The sequence below is a fragment of the Meleagris gallopavo genome, chromosome 19 (assembly GCF_000146605.3).
Source record: "Meleagris gallopavo isolate NT-WF06-2002-E0010 breed Aviagen turkey brand Nicholas breeding stock chromosome 19, Turkey_5.1, whole genome shotgun sequence".
In the NCBI taxonomy this organism is placed as follows: Eukaryota; Metazoa; Chordata; class Aves; order Galliformes; family Phasianidae; genus Meleagris; species Meleagris gallopavo.
The window spans coordinates 9,491,697-9,509,599 of NC_015029.2; the positions used below are offsets into that span (position 1 = coordinate 9,491,697).

At 44.5% G+C, this 17,903-nt stretch overlaps 1 protein-coding gene and 1 long non-coding RNA gene across 4 annotated transcripts in view; one reads left to right on the forward strand and one right to left on the reverse strand.

Annotated features, from left to right (window-relative positions):
- The window catches only part of MAPKAP1 (MAPK associated protein 1), a 76,259-nt gene that overhangs the window by 18,009 nt on the left and 40,347 nt on the right, over positions 1–17,903 (reverse strand). The window contains exons 7-8 of one of the 3 annotated variants that reach the window (XM_010721077.3): positions 16,406–16,497; positions 4,144–4,199 (exon numbers count right to left, since the gene is read on the reverse strand). The exons of 1 other annotated variant lie outside the window; for it this stretch is intronic. In XM_010721077.3, the coding sequence (XP_010719379.1) occupies positions 16,445–16,497 (53 nt within the window). In that variant the 3' untranslated portion in view covers positions 4,144–4,199; positions 16,406–16,444. Of the gene's footprint in view, positions 1–4,091; positions 4,200–16,405; positions 16,498–17,903 lie in introns of those variants that run through there. One more of the 3 variants, XM_003211350.2, reaches the window with a different exon arrangement.
- Positions 500–17,903, forward strand: part of LOC109370507 — a 25,095-nt gene continuing 7,691 nt past the window's right edge. The window contains exons 1-3 of the long non-coding RNA XR_002120706.2: positions 500–1,018; positions 12,932–13,741; positions 16,364–16,489. This is a non-coding gene — a long non-coding RNA (uncharacterized LOC109370507). The remainder of the gene's footprint in view (positions 1,019–12,931; positions 13,742–16,363; positions 16,490–17,903) is intronic.

Consider the following 17,903-nt stretch of genomic DNA (forward strand, 5'->3'; position numbering starts at 1 on the left):
TGTTTTATGAAGCTTTGTGAATGGATTCAGGTTTACAGAATTCTACAGTTGCTGCTCTTGGGAGAGCAGCCAGAAACTCCACCATCAAAACAGATCATCTGTCTAAAGATGGCAAGACACCCGGACCCCTGAGGGTGCATTGGATAATAGCAGTAATATCAGTAACAACAGAGAGAAATGCCCTGCAGGGAAAAACCTGACTGCAAAGCTTGGCACGCTGCTCTCTCCCCGCAGCTCCGAGGATGTCTGCGAGACTGCCGGAATTCAGCGAGGGGAGAAGCGCCGTCTCCTCGGCTGATTGGGGGAAAAATCGTAAAAATATTTTCCACATGCAAGCAGCTGTGAATAAACCTGTCAAATATTTACAGGCCTGTCAGGGTATTTGTAATGGAGATCGCACTGTGGCTTTTGAATGTAAAAGCTTCTGCTTGGGAAGACAATCAAGGAAAGTGGATGCTGGGGCCGGCGCTTCCCTGAGAGCTGCCCAGCGGCCGGCAGGGCACACAGCGTGGCCTGGGCCAGAAACAAAGGCCTCCGTCTGATGGCTTGCAGAGAACACCGAGAGCTCTGCAGTTCTGCTAACAGTTTACCTAATTAAGATTTAGATTGTGAAATAAACTGCAAAAGAAGCCGGAGCTGTGTGCAGGACAGACAGGTAGGAGCCTGCAGAAAGTGCCAAGCACTGCGAGGCAGCTGCTCACAATGCCTCCACTGGGTGCAGCAGCGGGAGAAGCGGGGCACGAGCTCAGCCACCAGCAGAGCAGGAACGAGCGGCCAAAGGAAGCGCGTGGTGCTGCTCCAAGCTGAGCCGGGACGGGGCGTGTGGGGCAGCTGCCCAAGGACTGCGCATCCCCAGCGCTCCAACTTGAGGGCGAGCGGGGGTCTGCGGCCCACTGGGAGCTGCAGCAGCGGTAACATGGCACACTATGGCACCAGAGGTGTGAGCCTGGAATGGACGCGTCTGAAAGCTGAAGCTGATCCGGCACGAACTCCTGGAAGAGCCGAGGGATGTCTAAAGGTGATGCATTTCTAATATCAGAACATAGAGACGCTGCTTGTAATACAGCTTCTTAAAATATTTAAGAAAATCCCATTCAAGAGCAAGTGAACCTGTATTTCCTTGATGCAATAACAAAATATAAAGTTGACTGCACTGCAAAAATGTCCCCTTATTACTTTAATGTACTTGTCTATTGCCTAATGAAAGTTCTTAATTGTATTACAATTAATTACATACACAGAGTCCCCGGTTACATTTTCCAATAAGACACAGCCTTTGGTACAGGTCTAAAGGCACTAAACCAATTTTAATATATTAAGGCCAATTTCCTTTGAATACTAATTACTATCTAATGATAAAATGAGAAAGAGGAACTTTCCAGAAGTAAGATGGTAAGAATAAAACTAAATCAGCCATAAATACTTTGCTACTACACGCTTCACATTACAAAGTGCCAGCTTTTAGCTTAAAGATAAATCTTAGTGCAAGTTAAATAGTTCTAAATATTGGAAACACTTTATTAGTCTGAACATCATTAGTAAAAGCTGGAGAGATATGGGATTTCTCCGTGTATATTTTTAATAATGGAAAGTTCTCTGTTTCATTTAATACCCTGAAATATAAACTTTCTATTTGCCCAGAGGAAACTGACAGCTAATTTACCAGCAGAGATTTGACATTTTACGTATATATGTGCATACGTATTTATGAATGGATATGAGACTATGAAGGGTAGATTGAAAAAATTAGTTAGTATAAGAGTTTTCTCCTAAGTAGCATAATTGAAGCTAAAAACAAAACGCACAACATGAGCTAACATTTTGATGTTACTTAGAATTTTCAAGTTATTTGATTAATAGTGCAAAATTGGCACTATTTCTATTCAAACGTCGTGCTAAAAGATAGCTCCTTAAGCACCACAGCATCCAATTTCTCAGCACATTCAGAGAACCGGACTACAATGCATGAATTATGACTGATTTTATATACTGCATTGTCCTTGAACATCTGTTTGTGCAGAGAGTTCACTGCATGGCTGTTTCGCATATACCCCTGCGCAGGAACAATGGAAAATCACTTTAAATTCACCTACACTTTGGGGGAGAAACTCCTCCTGCATTCTTTATGGGAATGTGGTGTCAGTTCAGAGAGCGCCCAGTTACAGCATGGCAGAGAAGATACGGAGCGTGCGTAAGCAGCTGTTATTCTGCCTAGATTGCTGCCAGCCTCGAACAAACTCAAACAGCGACTTGTTCTTGAATGACAAAGTGGCCGCTCAGCCTTCCCTTTCAGCCAGGCACAAAATCCGTGAGTGGGATCAAAGCCAGCACCTGCAGACAGGACGGCTCCAGGCAGTCCCTGTCCTGGCAGGGCTCTGCTGATCTGTCTAACATGGGCCTGGAGAGCCCGTGAGTTAGCAGCGCTTTTGACTCTACAGCCTCAGGACTCCCCACACGTTTCCTCAGCTCTGTTTTCCGCACAGAAGCTCTCGCCCACGTGTGCCGCCCCACTGAGAAGGGCAACGTTTGCTGCAGGAGGGCTCCAGTCAGAGGCGAGAGCTCCCTGCTACGTGCCAGCTGGAGAGCAGCCCTCCGAGGCTCTGTGCGCCCTGCCAGGGCTGCAGGTTGGGGTGGAGGCAGGGTAGGTGAGTGCCTCCTGCTAAGCAACTCACAAACTTAGGACAGATTGATAAGCAAAGTACCCAGTAGCTCATGAGGGCTCAGAGCATCAGTATGAATACTTACTGGCCATGGAGGGACTCCTCTGCAGATCACAAAAAGCTGTTAAAAATGTAGTGTATAAAATCTATTTTTAATTACAGGCCCTGCATACAAAGATGCTATTTTAAATCAAAATACGCAAAACCTACTGAAGTGTGACTATGCATCTTTTCAAAGGCCAAAAATTGATACAAAATAATAGCTAGGGTGCTGACATTGGGAAATTCAGCCTTTGGGAGAGTGCGACTGGACCAGGGAGGCTACGGTCGCTTCACTTCCTCACACACAGTGCGCAACTTCTCTGCCTCTTGCATCATTCTCTCTGACAGTTTCTTAGAACCATTTTATGAAGAAAGCAAGCAGGAGTGCCAAGAATATTTTGGCAGACAGTGCTTAACCTCAGCTCAGCACTGATGTACCACTACAGGGCTCGTTGCAGCTGTGCTGCAGCTTTGCTACTCCATGCACAGAAGCAGAGTCTTTGCTTGCCACTGGAGTTAGGAATTACTTCGGTGATGGTCTGCTGACTTTCTAGGACAAAATGTGAAATGTTATAGGAGGAAGGCAGAAACGGTCTCATCTTTGAAAGCAAGAAATTTTTCTCCTGCTTCTTGAAAATGGCTGTGATTGTTCACAGTAAATACTCTGAACGCAGCCCTGACTGAGAACATAAATGCTGAAAGTTTCTTCATTGGTACAATCACAATTTTGACAATTAAAATAGAATGCAAACGAACCAGAACTGAGAGCAAAACAGTTGTAAAGGCTGAAAGATGGAACAGCATCTATGTAGGATAAACACAAATCTTTGCTAAATTATGTTTCACATAATTTCTTGTAAAGAAGTAAATTAGGAAATGGTATCAGGATCATTATAACAGTAACAGAGCAAAAACATTTTAGCATAGGTGGGGAGGTGACTATTTGTTTAGCATTTTTTAAATCATCATACTGCTCTAGTTATAGCCTCATGCTCAATTTCTTCAAATTCTAATTTGTCACTGACTCCTACAGCAATGCAGTCATGGCAAAGCATACTGCAGGCCAGCCACTTCATTCACAGAACAGTGTCTGCAACAGAAAAAGCTTCATGTTTCCAGTGTTTCTCAGGGTTGGTCATAACTTTGCAAAGCAGAGTTTAACAAAAAAAGATTAATCATTAAATAATAAACAGGATGCAGACTGTTTACCAAAACGTATGAAATCCATCATTTCCCTTTGGAATATTCTTTTGGCATAACAGAGCAGTGCCTCAGGAAAGGATCTCATCAGAACTTACTTGCCCAGACAGTACAGCTTGTATTCCAAAATACATAACTTATGTGAGATTAAGCAATTTACAAGAGCAAAAGTGAAAAGGGCAAACGTACTGTTCTCTCGGACAAGGCAGAATTCCAAAGTGCTCTGGCTCTCCAAGGTACAGTCTAAATCTACTGGGACATTAGGTTCACTCTGCTTCTCCAGCCGATACTGAGGACCTGAAACATAAAGTAACTTGTAAAATCATCTGTTTTCTAACAAAGTGATGGCTTATCATGTTCAACTACCACAAGATTACTCACACCCTAGAAGTAAGGCAGGTAGACACTTATGTTTCAAAGTTCTTTTCCAAAGGGAAGGGCCCTATTGTGAGAAATGACAGGCTGGTGTGCAAGGAGACAAAATACTCCAGATGCGTTGGGCTGTCAGGCAGTGCTACCCGCTTTGCTGCCAACCAAATTCTAACCAAAACTTCTGCACTATTCCTATGCTAACTGAGCTTGTATTAAATACATTGCCCGTGCTGCAAAAGAAGGGCACCGCCTATTTTAAGAAACTCCTATCCAGATCTCAGTGTGTATCTCTGCTGTATTACTCGGGCATTTTTCCTGATGTGACAAGCACAATGTGTGTGCTCCCAGCTGCTCTGCCCTCTCTGTGACTCTGGCACAGAACACCCATCCCCAGTTGCTGCTTGGCTGCTGTCGGTGGCCAAGTGGACGGTGAGCTCAGCACCCCAGGCAGTGGGCATGGCTGCTTTGTGGCTGCTTGGCACACCTCAGTGTGTGACTCTTCCAGCTCAGCACCAAAGCCTCTTGTGGGACTCAGCCAAACAAACACAATTAGAAAACATCATGGAAAGCCCGTTACACAGCTCAGAGGTGTCTGCACAAAGCATTGTGAAATATCCGGGAAATAGCCCTTCTTTTGTAACTTCCTTTAAGAATTGCATTATGCCGTGAAAATCAGCTCCACCCAATTTGGCTATTTCTACCTCTGCCAACAGAAGGCTTTTCAAAAGGCTGCACTGCCGATGGGCATGAAGGATTTCCCTCAATAACCAGGAACCCAGGCTGCCTGAAGGGAAGGATCTGGTGTCCCAGCAGCTGGATGGCTGCAATGAGCAAGAAGGGTCTTCAGTGGGGGGATTTGATCTTTTTGCAGAGATCTGTATACTACTAACATTGCAGCTGCTGAAGATAAATCTATTTCATATAATTGAATCACACATGAACACGTAATGATGCTGTTGCTTAAAAAGAGTTATTTTCAGACACATTTCCTGTAGTCACAGGTCTTTTACAAGATTCAGGTGTCAGTTTCTTTCCTCTCAAACCACACCACTGAAGGAGATAGTGCTGACACCACTCCAAGACCTGGCAGGGAGAAGCCCAATCATGCTGGGGCACGGGCTCTGTCCTCACTGCAGCCCACACTCCCTGCCAGCCCCCGAGCTGTGTGCCCGGCTGGGAGCTCTGCCCTGCTCTCCTGTCTGTGGGCAGCAGCACAGCAATGGGCAGCGGTGCAGTTGCTGCGAGCGTCCTGAGAGCCTAATCCTTGCAAACTATGAACAGTTCAAGGAGTGTTTCCAATTTCTGAAGCAAAGTTCTGATGACAATGTTACTTTAAATCAGATTGAGCTGGGTCCAACCTTAAACTCTGCTCATGAGTTGGGGAAAAGGCGGCTGCTGGAGGGGACTGCAGCAACCTGCTGGCCCGAGGCTGGTTAGGCTGAACAACGATACAGAGCAGCTTTACACTGGTCTTTATATAGCAAAAAAAATGGAACTGAAATAATGAACTAAATCTACTCCCTCTTTATGAGCATTTAAAATATTTCTGAATACTCTTCTGACTTTGAATTATGACAGTATGCAATGAAATATTTAAAACATATAAGAAAATTAAGTATCTTAGCCTCCGATGGCATGCCTAAGAAATGAAATTTGTTAGCCAATTAATTTTAAATTTACTACAGCAGACGTTCAATTACAGCTTCCCATCTCGTCTCCCCAAAGCTGCGTGCAGAGCATTCAGCTCCCAAACAGAGCACTGCTTCTCTGTGCCACAGAGCTCAGAAATTCAGGCAACTTTCTATGTGAATAACTCCTTAAAAACAGGAAATACAAAGAAATTCACAAAAAAGTATACATGGATTTTTACAGTACCTACTCTGAAATAATACACAGCACATGTCTGTGCACATTTACATGGCCTGCACTTCATGGCAGATGGCAACCATCCAGCTGGTTCTGTGGGGGATTTTTACTAGCAGACGCCCCTCACGAGTTCAAACGAAGGAACTGTAGCAGAAACATTACATGATTTAACGGCCTCCTAACAGAGTGAGGCTGTGGGAATTCCAACCACATTTCGGGCTGCAGTGCCAAGGCTGGGCTCCACGGCTCCCTGTTGCCTGGTGCAAAGGCTCCGTGCGGCTGCAGGAGGGCGGGAGGCAGCAGGACCTGCCCTGAGAACCAAGGGAATGGCTATGAGCTGCTGCTCCAGTCCTTGGGCTCTGTCACAATACTTGGAGGGAGATACACTGCTGCTGAGATAAAGCAAGCAGGATCTGGAAAAGCCAAGTCCTGCCTCTGCAGAGGAAGGAGAGAACCCAAGCGTCTGTCTGAAAGAAGCCACAAAACAGTGAGAGAAAAATCCCCCAAGCCCTAGGGGGCAGCTCGAGGCCCAGCAGCACGCCCGGCCCTGGGGCAGCCTGGCACCTCGCTCCTGTCCTGCTGGGTGCTCCGCACTGCGCCGAGCCCCGGGCTGCCCAGTACTGCCGCTCCTGGGCCTGCGCTGCCGCCCGGCTGCTGCCCAGCACTGGGACTGACGGCGTCCCCACACAGCGGCCCTGCTGCCCCTACCAGCATCACTCGAGCCCTGCACCACTGCTGGCTGCTCGCAGGCACCTACTGCACCTTACTACTTCAAGACAGCCCTTACAACAGACGAAGGCTTATTGGGAATTAAGAACGGACATGAAAAATTGCAATACCACATCTGCAGTGTTATTTTCCTACAGCACCACACCAACGCGTCCCAGGAAGAATCGCACAGCATAATCAAATTAAGCATCTCTCTTACAAAAGGGAATGGCCATCCACGTAACAACAAACCAATTCTGTTGCCATTTAAACTGCAAAGCCTTCAGAATGGGGTTTTGAAAGCATGACCCATCAGTTCTAATTTTTAAAACTTATCCTTTCAGTCAAGACTAGAAAAAGGCCCATTCCAACTTTTATCTTCACTACAAAGTGCTGTTATCTTGGGCTGATGTCAGGAGCTCTATCTCTCTTTCTGCTGACAAGCAGAGACTAGAGAGATAAGATTGGGAACGAATCTCACTTCTCTGAGTAAATAAATAATCAATACTCATCTAAATGTAAATGAGAAAGTATCCCCCTCTGATAACAGGGCTCTTATCAAACAGCCAATTTTCTACAGACATTTGGCCTCAACCAAATCACCATCATTCAGCCCCAGCCTAATGGCTAAAAATCGTAACTAAATTGAACCGATCACCAGAGATCAACTAAGTTCAGCCATGGCTACTACAGGTTCAAATGTTTGGAATGCAATTTTTCCCCCATTAACTTTCAATAGCAATGAAGAATACCACGGTCAGGGGTTGAATCTGCACAATAAACAAATACTAACACTTAGAAAGAGAAGGAGGCTTTAAGGAAAACTCCAAACAAAAGCCATCTCAATCTGCAAACAAGTTAATAAGATAAAATGAGGATCACAGATAGACTTACCGTGATATTTGATGTTTGTGGAGTTGTCAAACCTAACCTTTTCTAAACACACCAGTATAAAAGAAACAAACAAAAAAACCCCACCCAAATGGTTTAAAACAGAACCGACATTTCTAGTGTTAGTCTGCAACAAAACACATCGTTACGTCCTGCTTAGCCCTTATCTTCACCTAGCTCCCATGAGCTCCTGAATTCTCACAAAAGCCCCAGCTCCTGCTATGTTCCTTTGTCAGCTGCTTCCGCTCCCTTTATTGTCCAGGCATTTGTTCAAAACACTTTTGAATTTCTGATTTCCACAACACTGACTCCCATAATTTATTGCACTGTGTGAGAAAAAGAATTCCCTTTTGTCTCAGAACATTATTGTCTGCCTACTGCTTTTGGTGCCATGCAGTTCTTGTTTTATGAACAACAGTGATAAAACCCTCCCAATTTACCCAATGTACCGTCTCTGCCCACACACTTCAGTCTTCCCTTGTGCCCAGTCATCTCATTTTCCAAACTAGCAAAAGATCTCTGCTCAGAACCTACTCCTCATTTCATGTCAGATCCATCTTTGCATTCACACACTTCTCCATCTTTGTTGCTACTATCATAATTCTTTTTAAGATATTATCCTTTTTAAGATAAAATATAACAATCAAGATGTGGGCACTCCGTGATTTATGCGCATGGGCACAGTAACACTTTCTGTTTTGTTCTCTCCTCCTTTCCTGATTTCTAATATCCTATTTGTCTTTCTGACTGCTCCTAAGCGCGGAGCCGAAGTGTTCAGAGAACTATCCATGACGACTCCAAGATACTTTTCTTGACTGATGGAAAGTAATTAGAGCCCATCATTGTATACGTATAGTTACGGTTGCTTTTCACCACGTATATTATTTTGCACTCATTGACACTGAATTCCCTCTCTCGTTTTATTGTCCTGTCACTCAGCATTGTGAGATACCTCTGCAGCGCTTCACAGACAGCTTTTATTTGCACTATTCTTGCTTCTTTTGTATCAACAGCACATTTTGTCACATCAGCATTCACATCCTTTTCCACGCTGCACATTAACTGAACAATGCAGGTTCTACCAGTTCCAGTGGAACTTCACCAGTAACCTAGTTACTAATAATGGAGAGCCATTATTCCTATTCTTTGTTTCCTGTCTTTTAATCAATTATTAATCCATGTGAGGATCCTCCTTCTCATCCCATGACAGCTTAATTGCTTTATGAGCCTTTGTCAAATCTTTTTGGAAATCTAAGCGTGCCGTATAAAATGCATCATCCTTATTCAGAGGGTCTCTGGTGTCAGGGGCTGCTCACATGTCTGTGAGGCACAATCTCCCCTACAAACGCTGCACTGATTTCTTCCTCGGTGTACTGCATTTGTCCACGTCACCTTTTAATTTCCTTCTTTGCTAAAATTTTACGTAGCTAAAAGGAAGCTGAGGAATGCAGGTCTCTCCTCACGCTCTTCCAAAGAAGGGGAGCCATACTACTCCCAGAGCAAGGCAGCAAGAGCATTATGTCACACCCCATTTAGCACTGCAGCACATTCGTAAGCGAGCTCTCCCCATGCTGTCCATGATTCCTGCCTGCTCGCAGACAAGTTTCAGCACTCACAGCACTCCGGGCAGAGCTCCTCACACAGCACACAGTGAGGGTACAGCGTCCTCCGCAGCACGGCAGCTCCACACCTTGTGCATACCATTCTAATTCCAAACTTGCAAACAAGATATTAGAAATTGGAAGGCGGTTTAGTGGCCATTGCCTAACGATCATTGCAGTAGCAGCCAGGCAGACAGGAAGGAAACAAAAGTGAATGTGAGCTGTGTTTCAGGTTCTGCTGAAGTACAGGGATAAGACAGGAAAGGAAACAGCTGATGAACATTTAATGCTGATGTTTGTGGTGCTTCCCAGTTACAAATTTCTTCTTTCACAAGGACGCATGATTTACTGCTTTACTGCTTTGCTAGGTTTTGAAAGTGCAATTTCTTTTTAGTTTAAATTATGTTTGTATTTATGCGTTGTTACCACTTCTTTATTATTGCTGAAAATATGCTATGGCTATCACACGGCCGTAAAGAGGAGGACATTTATGTACTCTACCCTTTCATGTAGCCTGTCAAAAAGCATCAGCCGTGCCAGGCGCAGTGCTGCAGAGCCCAGCTTTCAGCAGGCCATGTGTGCGTGGAGTGGGGAGGGACCCATGTGGCTGGGAGAGGAGCCCTGTGGCACCGGGAGCTGGCAGTGGGAGATGGCACTTTGCCCTCCTGCCCGTGCTGCAGCAGGGGAAGACGCATTCCCATCAGCACTGGACGCTGAGTCTCGGTTGTAAGACAGATCATAAACAAAAGAGGTCGAAGCAGAGGGACCGACAGTTTGTGGAAAGCAAAAAACTGAGAAGAGAGGGATCTTGGGACTCTTGCATTGTGATTTTTTCTTAGAGTGCAACAGAAAGGGCAAGGATTGCATTGTTTGCTTGGCAGTGGCAGTAGAGCAACAGAAAGTACGTGAACAGTTCAAGAGGAAATAGCTGTAAAGCCAGAATGTTTACATCTCAAACCCTGCTGCTGTGAGGACATCTTAAGTCTGTTTATCTGTTAAAAATCCACAACGTCTCTCAACACCTCTAAAGTGGAGTGAAGATTTTATCATTACAAATGCAAACACTGGTTAATAAAGATATCTGAATTGTAAAAACAAACTTTTAATATTGTGCACAAGCATGAGACTTTTTCTCCAAGTCCAATCTGCTTTTTCTTAACTTGCACTGTTGTGACATGACCAAATTTTACACTGTTATCTGCTGCTCTCCACAGAAATACAGATGGTTTTTGTAGAAATAAACAGTCATTTATATGAAACAATTGTAAAATAGTTTATGGAAACCAGCGGTGTAATGCATTCAAATAAATGCCAGGACTGGCTGATGGAGAGCCAAGGTGTTAAATCACACTGCTTAAGAATTCAGCTGTGGGAAACAGATAGTAAATCCAGAGTGACAGAATTTCCAGTGATGGCAAAGGTTTCTGACATCTAGTCCAGTACACAAAAACTACAGCAGTTCAAACCCATTTTACTTAACACTACCTTGACAGCCAGTGAAATTAAAGAATTTAGTCACAAGCCCCTTAAAAAGGAACAAACACACTTTGTTTATGTATCGCTCTTTTGTAGAACAGAAAGGCAGACAGCATGCTGCTCTCCAGCAAACCGGTCTGTGGAACATTCACAGAAATATTTAATTTTTACTACAACCTTTATTCTCTTTGCATTAGCAACGTAATTCTAAATAAAGTTGAAAGGTGAAAGAAATCATCATCCTTGACCTATAACATAAGGTACCTATGGCCAAAACAAACAACACACACACAGTATTTCATCACAGGTTCTGGAGATAAGCAATGAATCACAGAATCACAGAACTGTAGAGGTTGGAAGGGACCTCTAGAGATCATCGAGACCAACCCCCTGCCAAAGCAGGTTCCCTACACCAGGTCGCACAGGTAGGCGTCCAGGCGAGACTTGAATATCTCCAGAGAAGGAGACTCCACAACCTCCCTGGGCAGCCTGTTCCAGAGCTCCGTCACCTCACCGTGAAGAAGTTCTTACGCACATTCGTGCGAAACTTCCTGTGCTGCAGCTGATGGCCGTTTCCCCTCGTCCTGACTCCACGCACCACTGAAAAGAGACTGGCCTCACCGCTATGGCCACCACACCTCAGATATTTATAAACCTGGATCAGGTCCCCTGCAAACACAGCAAACACAGCACAGGGCCCTGCAGCTGCTGCCCACTGAGGGCATCGGCACGCGGCCGCAGCCCGGGCTCTGCTGCCACCAGGGCTGTGCATCAGTCTGTTACCAGTGCGGATCTCAAGGTGAGAACGGTGCTTTTCTCCTGGTTAACCGTCAGTCAGCGCACAGCACAGGTAACACGACTGCCCGGCGGGAGCTGCGTGAGCTTCCCAAAAAGCGAACGAGATGGTCCCACAAACGTACCTGGTGTGACAGTAGTGTCTTCTCTCCTCAGAGGATAAAATAAACAAAAACCTCTATCATTCAAGTGCTGAACTGGAGAATTTAAAATGTCACATAAATTACGGCTTTATCACCAATCCAGAATAACCAATAAATGTGCGATTTCAATACCAACAGCTCTGGAAGAGATTCAATTCTATAATTCACTTTCATTTCAGAGGCCAGACGTGAAACATTTTCCTCCACAATTTGGGCTGATGTCCAGAATCCCATCAGCCCAAATGCACAGGACTAACGAGCTATGTCTGTTCTGACAAACTATCCACAAACTTCATTCCCCGTGAGCTGTTCCACGTCCACCAGCATCCCGTCCCCCTCCACGTCCGTGCCTGCACAGCGTCAGCGCTCAGAGAAAGGGCTCGCTGAAATTGATCACTGCTGCTGCAAAACAGATCGCCTCTGTTGGCAGACAGAAATTGTTTTAAGCAGCCTTTGTGCCACCCTCCCCAGCACAGAGGTGCTCACCGTGCACAGCACCAACCCAGAGGACATTTTGCTGAAGAAATAACAAGAAAACAATTCAGCCAGCTCCTCGCTGCACTTGGCAATGGGACAAGCACACCTGGGAGAAAAGTTCGACATTTGGAGGCTGTGTGCTTAAACCAAAGTGTTTTCTTTATTTTTTTAAATACGCTTTTTTTTTTGTTGGTGAGAGAGGGGAAGCCAGCAGGAGAAAGTCTGGCCAAGGACCTATGAGTATTGATTGTTTTAAATTTGTATCTTGCTAGTGTAAACAGCCTAGTGAAGAAAAACAGCGTTTCTGAAGTATTTCCAGGTAAAGCCATTCACAACTGAGGGCAGCAAACTCTGCAGGGATGCTATAATTACCCAAAGCAAAGCCAAGGAAACTCAAAACTACCATTAAGCAGAAGAGCACGCGTGCAAGCACAGGAAAATACAAATTAATTGGCTTTTCACTGTCACAGATGCTGAGGCTTCCATCTCTGAGAGTCAGAGCAAACATATGTGTCGCCTACACTAACATATTTACTTTTAATTTTAAGCTCCTCAGCTACCATCTTCAACGGCAACATCCGACTTAAGTGACAGTTTATTCTAATCACGGTTCATCTCTTCAAAACACTTTAATCACAGGGCTGTGGATTTAGGCAGTTTCCTAATTCTCCTCCTTTCTATTATCTCTCCATCTTTCCAGGCGCTATTTCCATCCCGTTCCTCCCTTCCCGTGCTCTCCAACACACGACACCCAGCCGTGACCTGGGGAGGACGGGCTGCCCGCACACAGTGCTCCCCCCACACCGTGCCAGCGCACCGCTCTCCGGCTGGGCTGCAGCCCCACCAGTGCCACCAGGAGCTCCTGCAGTCAGCAGGGAGTGAAGGAAACCCAGACCCGCTATTACCGGCACAGCTGCTGAATACTCCAGAAAGATGAAAACTGTGGGACAGGTTGAAAGGAAAGGCTTGGTCTGACTGCATCCTCGTGCTTTCCCTGGGGCCTGGCAGGGCACTTGGCAATATGTGGTTTTTCAGACCAACTGTATCTTTGTATTACAGCTTTTGCTTATCTGCTGCAAAAGTTTTGAATAAAATGTGTTAATAAACCGTTTTCAGAAGCATGTTTGAAATAGGAAATGTGACATTAAAAGTGGTGCTGAGACTACTTGTTGGAATGTGGTTTCTGACAAAACCCGGACCTTTTTCCTCGCTGCTGTCAGAATGAAACAGAAGCCTCACATGATCCTCAGTGCTCCTTACTGTGAGCTTCTGTTGGCCAGGATATGAAGGATAACCGAATAGCTCAGTGCAAACAGAAGTTAAATGCATCACAATGCAGTTCTGTACCAGGCCCACCACAGCTCTGTCACCCACTGATAGGAGCTCAGAGCCACGAGGGGCAGCCAGGCCGACCCCACTGCAGGACCGAAACGCAGCACGAAGGCTTTTAGCCACACATCCCATCCCTGGTTCTTCAATTTTTCTCTTTATTACTCAGCTTCCTTTGGCGGTGAGATAACACGCTTATCCAGATTAGGAAGATTATTTTAGACTATTTTTGGTCACTTTACATATTTTAAAGAACGCAAAAAGCAATCGTTGACAGCTGTTAGGAACTTGAATGTTATTGTAAAGCAGCTGTTTTCATTTATAGAAATGCACCAGTCTTTCTCCAAACTGTACAGAATACTGTGCTAATAACTCATGCTAACCTGTGGAAAATACAGGTCATGTCTGTGAAATGTTGGCAGAAGATACTGTTTATAACAATTAAACTTGTGTCACATTTTGTTCTTAAAAGGACTGAGCATTTCTGGTTCAGGGATGTTTACAGTTTGAAGCAGCTATTAAATAGCAATCAGTAGCATGTTCATCCTGCAAAGAACTTCTACTTAAAATCAGACAAGATTAATCAGATGAGGCTTCTCCACTCACAGAAATTTCCAATGACGAGAGGCTGACACGGACCAGGAACTAGGCAGGCTTATTCTAATGTTTCAGCATTTTACATTGTTTAGTTTTGACTCTCATTTCCTTCTGAAAACATTCAGTTGTTATAAACGGACACTGGTGCTTAATTTGTTTAAAGCCAAATCCTCTACACACATTCCCTTTGAATTCCTATTTTATGTTAGTATTCACAATCCGTTCAGTCAAGCCATGGAAAAACAGGCAACTGGCATCCTAGGGAGTATATTTGTTGAGGAACAAAAGGAATGAGACAGCTGAAAGGCAGGGAAAGTAGCTTCCAAGTGTACATATAGTTCCTGCACATATTTAATTTGAGAATCACCATGGTATCAAGATATACAAAGCGTCAAGAACGAAGCCATCATCTTTCTCATGTTCCTACAATTGTAAGCTGCGCAAACATACTTTATAGAAACTACTGAACGTGGGTTTTAGTGCAGATACAAGAAGCCTGATAAGACCTACCTGCCTACTGCACTTTGAGGGGTGCAGTCGGAGCCAGCCCTGTGCTGTGCTCACAGAACATGGAACAACTGCGCCTTCCTTGGTCTGTACGACAGCCCTCCTAACGAGCGGGCTTTAATGAGTACCTCTGCCCTGGACGGAATTCTTATTGTGAGCTAACTGGCCAACGTGTAAAAACGTTAAAAGTAAGGCCAGCAAGAATGTAAAAGTAAGATCAGTAGAAATACTTTCAGAATTGACTGTGTACAGCAATGTTTCAGCTGTGGAGAGAACCAGTGGTTGCTCTGACACCAGTACTCTACAGTTCCCAGCAGGGTCTGCATTTCAGACCAACTTCATACTTAAACTTTCAGCTGGTAGAGTGCTCACAATGTTCAGTAATACCTTCCAAGATCTCTAGAGATAGCAAATCAATACAAAGCCATCCTTAAATTATCTGTGCACATCTGGATGCTCTACAGAGCCCCCTTCACAGCACCTCAGCCCACCCACACAACGAGGCCCACACGAGGCCCTGAGGAGCCGTGCGGGGATTTCAGCTTTTCCCCCTCCCTGCCGCAGTCAGGGCAGCACCCAGCCCTTCCTCTCTAACTCTCCCATTCTGGCTATTTTCACAAAGCTCTTGTATGAAAGACTCTACGGAGCTCCTCAAGCTGGTCCACGGCTGGATTCCTCTGGGAGCTCATTGCACAAGCAAGAGTGTTTTATTTCCAGCTCGTGTGTAAAATATGCATTTGCAGTACATGCTGCTGAGCATGCAATAGGTTAAACAAACTGATGATAAAGAATTCTACTTAGTTATTTTTCATTACCATAGGAAAACATCAATTACATTTTCCATTTTATGAGTGTACACAAGGGAATCCATTACAATAAGAGAGAGCTTATATGGCTGTTTTTGCTGCTTCTTTGCTAAGCAAGAAGAACAGTTAGCTTTAAAGACAATGAAAGCAGCCCATAGAGAAGGCAGGCAAACCGGCATACCTGCGCAGACAGCTCCTACCCTGATTTATCCAGCCTGACTCCAACTAATTAAACATCTGCCTCAACAATTTCCTCTGCAGATTTATCTTCTCCAGTACGCAGCACTGACTGTTTGTTACAGGCTTTTCTCTTCCTTGCCACCATTCACATAAACTTCTTCCCGTTTGTTATTTGGGCATGTGACAAGGATACAGAATTCCCATTAACCCCCTACTGGTACCTCTTGGGGGGATGGGTCATGAGGCCCCGATACACTGCTCCTGTACAACCATGTGCATTGAGAAAGGACTTCAGAGATCTACTTCTCTCAGCTATGACACAAACAGTGATTTTCCACCTGTGCTTCCTGTGGATTTGCACAAAATTTATTAGTTACAAATTATCAGAGACCATACATTTAATGTAAAGCATTGCAATATCAGGAAAGGGTAACTGCAAAGAATATAAAATACTTTCCATTCTTTGCAATAACTCTGTCTAGCATAATATCTAAATAGAGCTGGACACAACAGATACACTTTTTCCATTTTTTTCATTGCACTTTCTATGAATGAAAGGTCGCAGCCCACTTCTGTCCTCATCTATTGACCTGTATATTCCTGTAGCAAATCATCCTTGGTTTGCAGTTAGATTGCAATCAGAAGTCTTATTCAGCTTTAGTCTTTTCAACAAATAGAATTTTGAAACAAATGCATTAATATTATTTTTACAGCTGTAGTCCCCCATGCAGTTACATGAATGCCAGTGCACGTACTGAAACAAACCAGCAACCTGGGCTCGGCGCCGCCATTCGTCAGGACAACTCTGTCATTAGCAGCCTCGTGCTCCACAAGCAAAGGTTGGTCGCTGCAAGGACAGCAATGGCATTTTTAAAGAAAGAAGTGAAATTGAGAAGCTCAGGAAGTTATGGGCTCACAGAGGTGAGGACTTGGGGATTTTCAGGATCACGCAACACAACTGCTTGTTGAAAGACTTTCCCGTAAGCTACAGGTTTCTAGCTGAATAAATAGCTAGGGAAAGCTAGTCTAATACCTAAGCTCTCCTCCTCCCAGAACAGTCAACAGAAGTTTGCATATTTCCTATAAATTTACAAATAGGACCAATTTACAAAGCTGTAAACACCATAAATTCATCTGTCCTGTGAAGACTGACTGCAGGCACAGTGGATATGCAGAAAAGTTCATATGCACGGTTCATAATTTGGTTAGTAGCTCTAAGAATCAGAACAATCAACTTAGAAAAAACTGTTGTGGAATGAGGAGAAATACTTTTCCTAAATTATGTCATCTTTTATTCAGAACTCTGACATCCTAATCCACTGCTTAATAACGACTTTAAAGACAAAGGCATGGGACCTTACTCTGCTAATAGTCTGATCTCAAATGCCATTCATCTGCATATCTCCCAGTGAAAGTTAGAGGTATATTCACTCCCAAAATGAAGAATTTGATGTTACATGAAGAGTGGTGACAAAAATCCTTCTGTGCTTGCTTCAGTCAGTGTGTGCATCCGGAGGTGTAACTGCCCTTTAATCTAGATGGCATTTCTATCCTGTTCTGCTAACAGCAGCAGAAGGGGATGGAGAAAGGCTCGTTCCAGGTCCAGAGGGCAGTGCAAGCAAGTGGACCCCTCTGTGCAGACAGCTGCAATTTCTGCTGTTTTAAAAAATGACAGGCGAGACCAAAAAATAAATTAAAATCTGCTGAATGATGAATTGCAGTAACTGGGAATGAAGGAAGTTTTGGATAAGGGAAGTTTTTAATAAAAAAGTTTAAGTTATGATTGACCAATTTAATACATCAATACCTAGTCTGGGAGGTGCCATCACCCACATGGCACTGTCACACAACAACGTCAGCACTGCATTACAAGTGCTCACCAATAAGTAAAAAATACAAAATAAATAGCATTTGTTTATGAGGCTCAGTAACGCGGGACCTCGAGCACAACTCCCCCACAGCCACCGTGTGTCCAGCAGCTCACAGAGCTGACAGCTGCAGCTCTGGCTGCGTCCACCCACGAGCCTCAACCACAACCTGCAAGCAACTCTGCTGCTCTCAGCAAAGTGAGAGCTCACAAGTAAACACACGTGGAAGTGATCAAAAGATGTTCAGCTGCGGATTCTGCTGTGACTTACATCCCCAGCAAGGATGATGGTCATGTTTCAAAGAAGTGAAAAGTCACGTGGATAATTTATTTATAGAAACAAGATTTAAATTACTTCTTATATTATTCCCTCCCTCCCTCCAAAA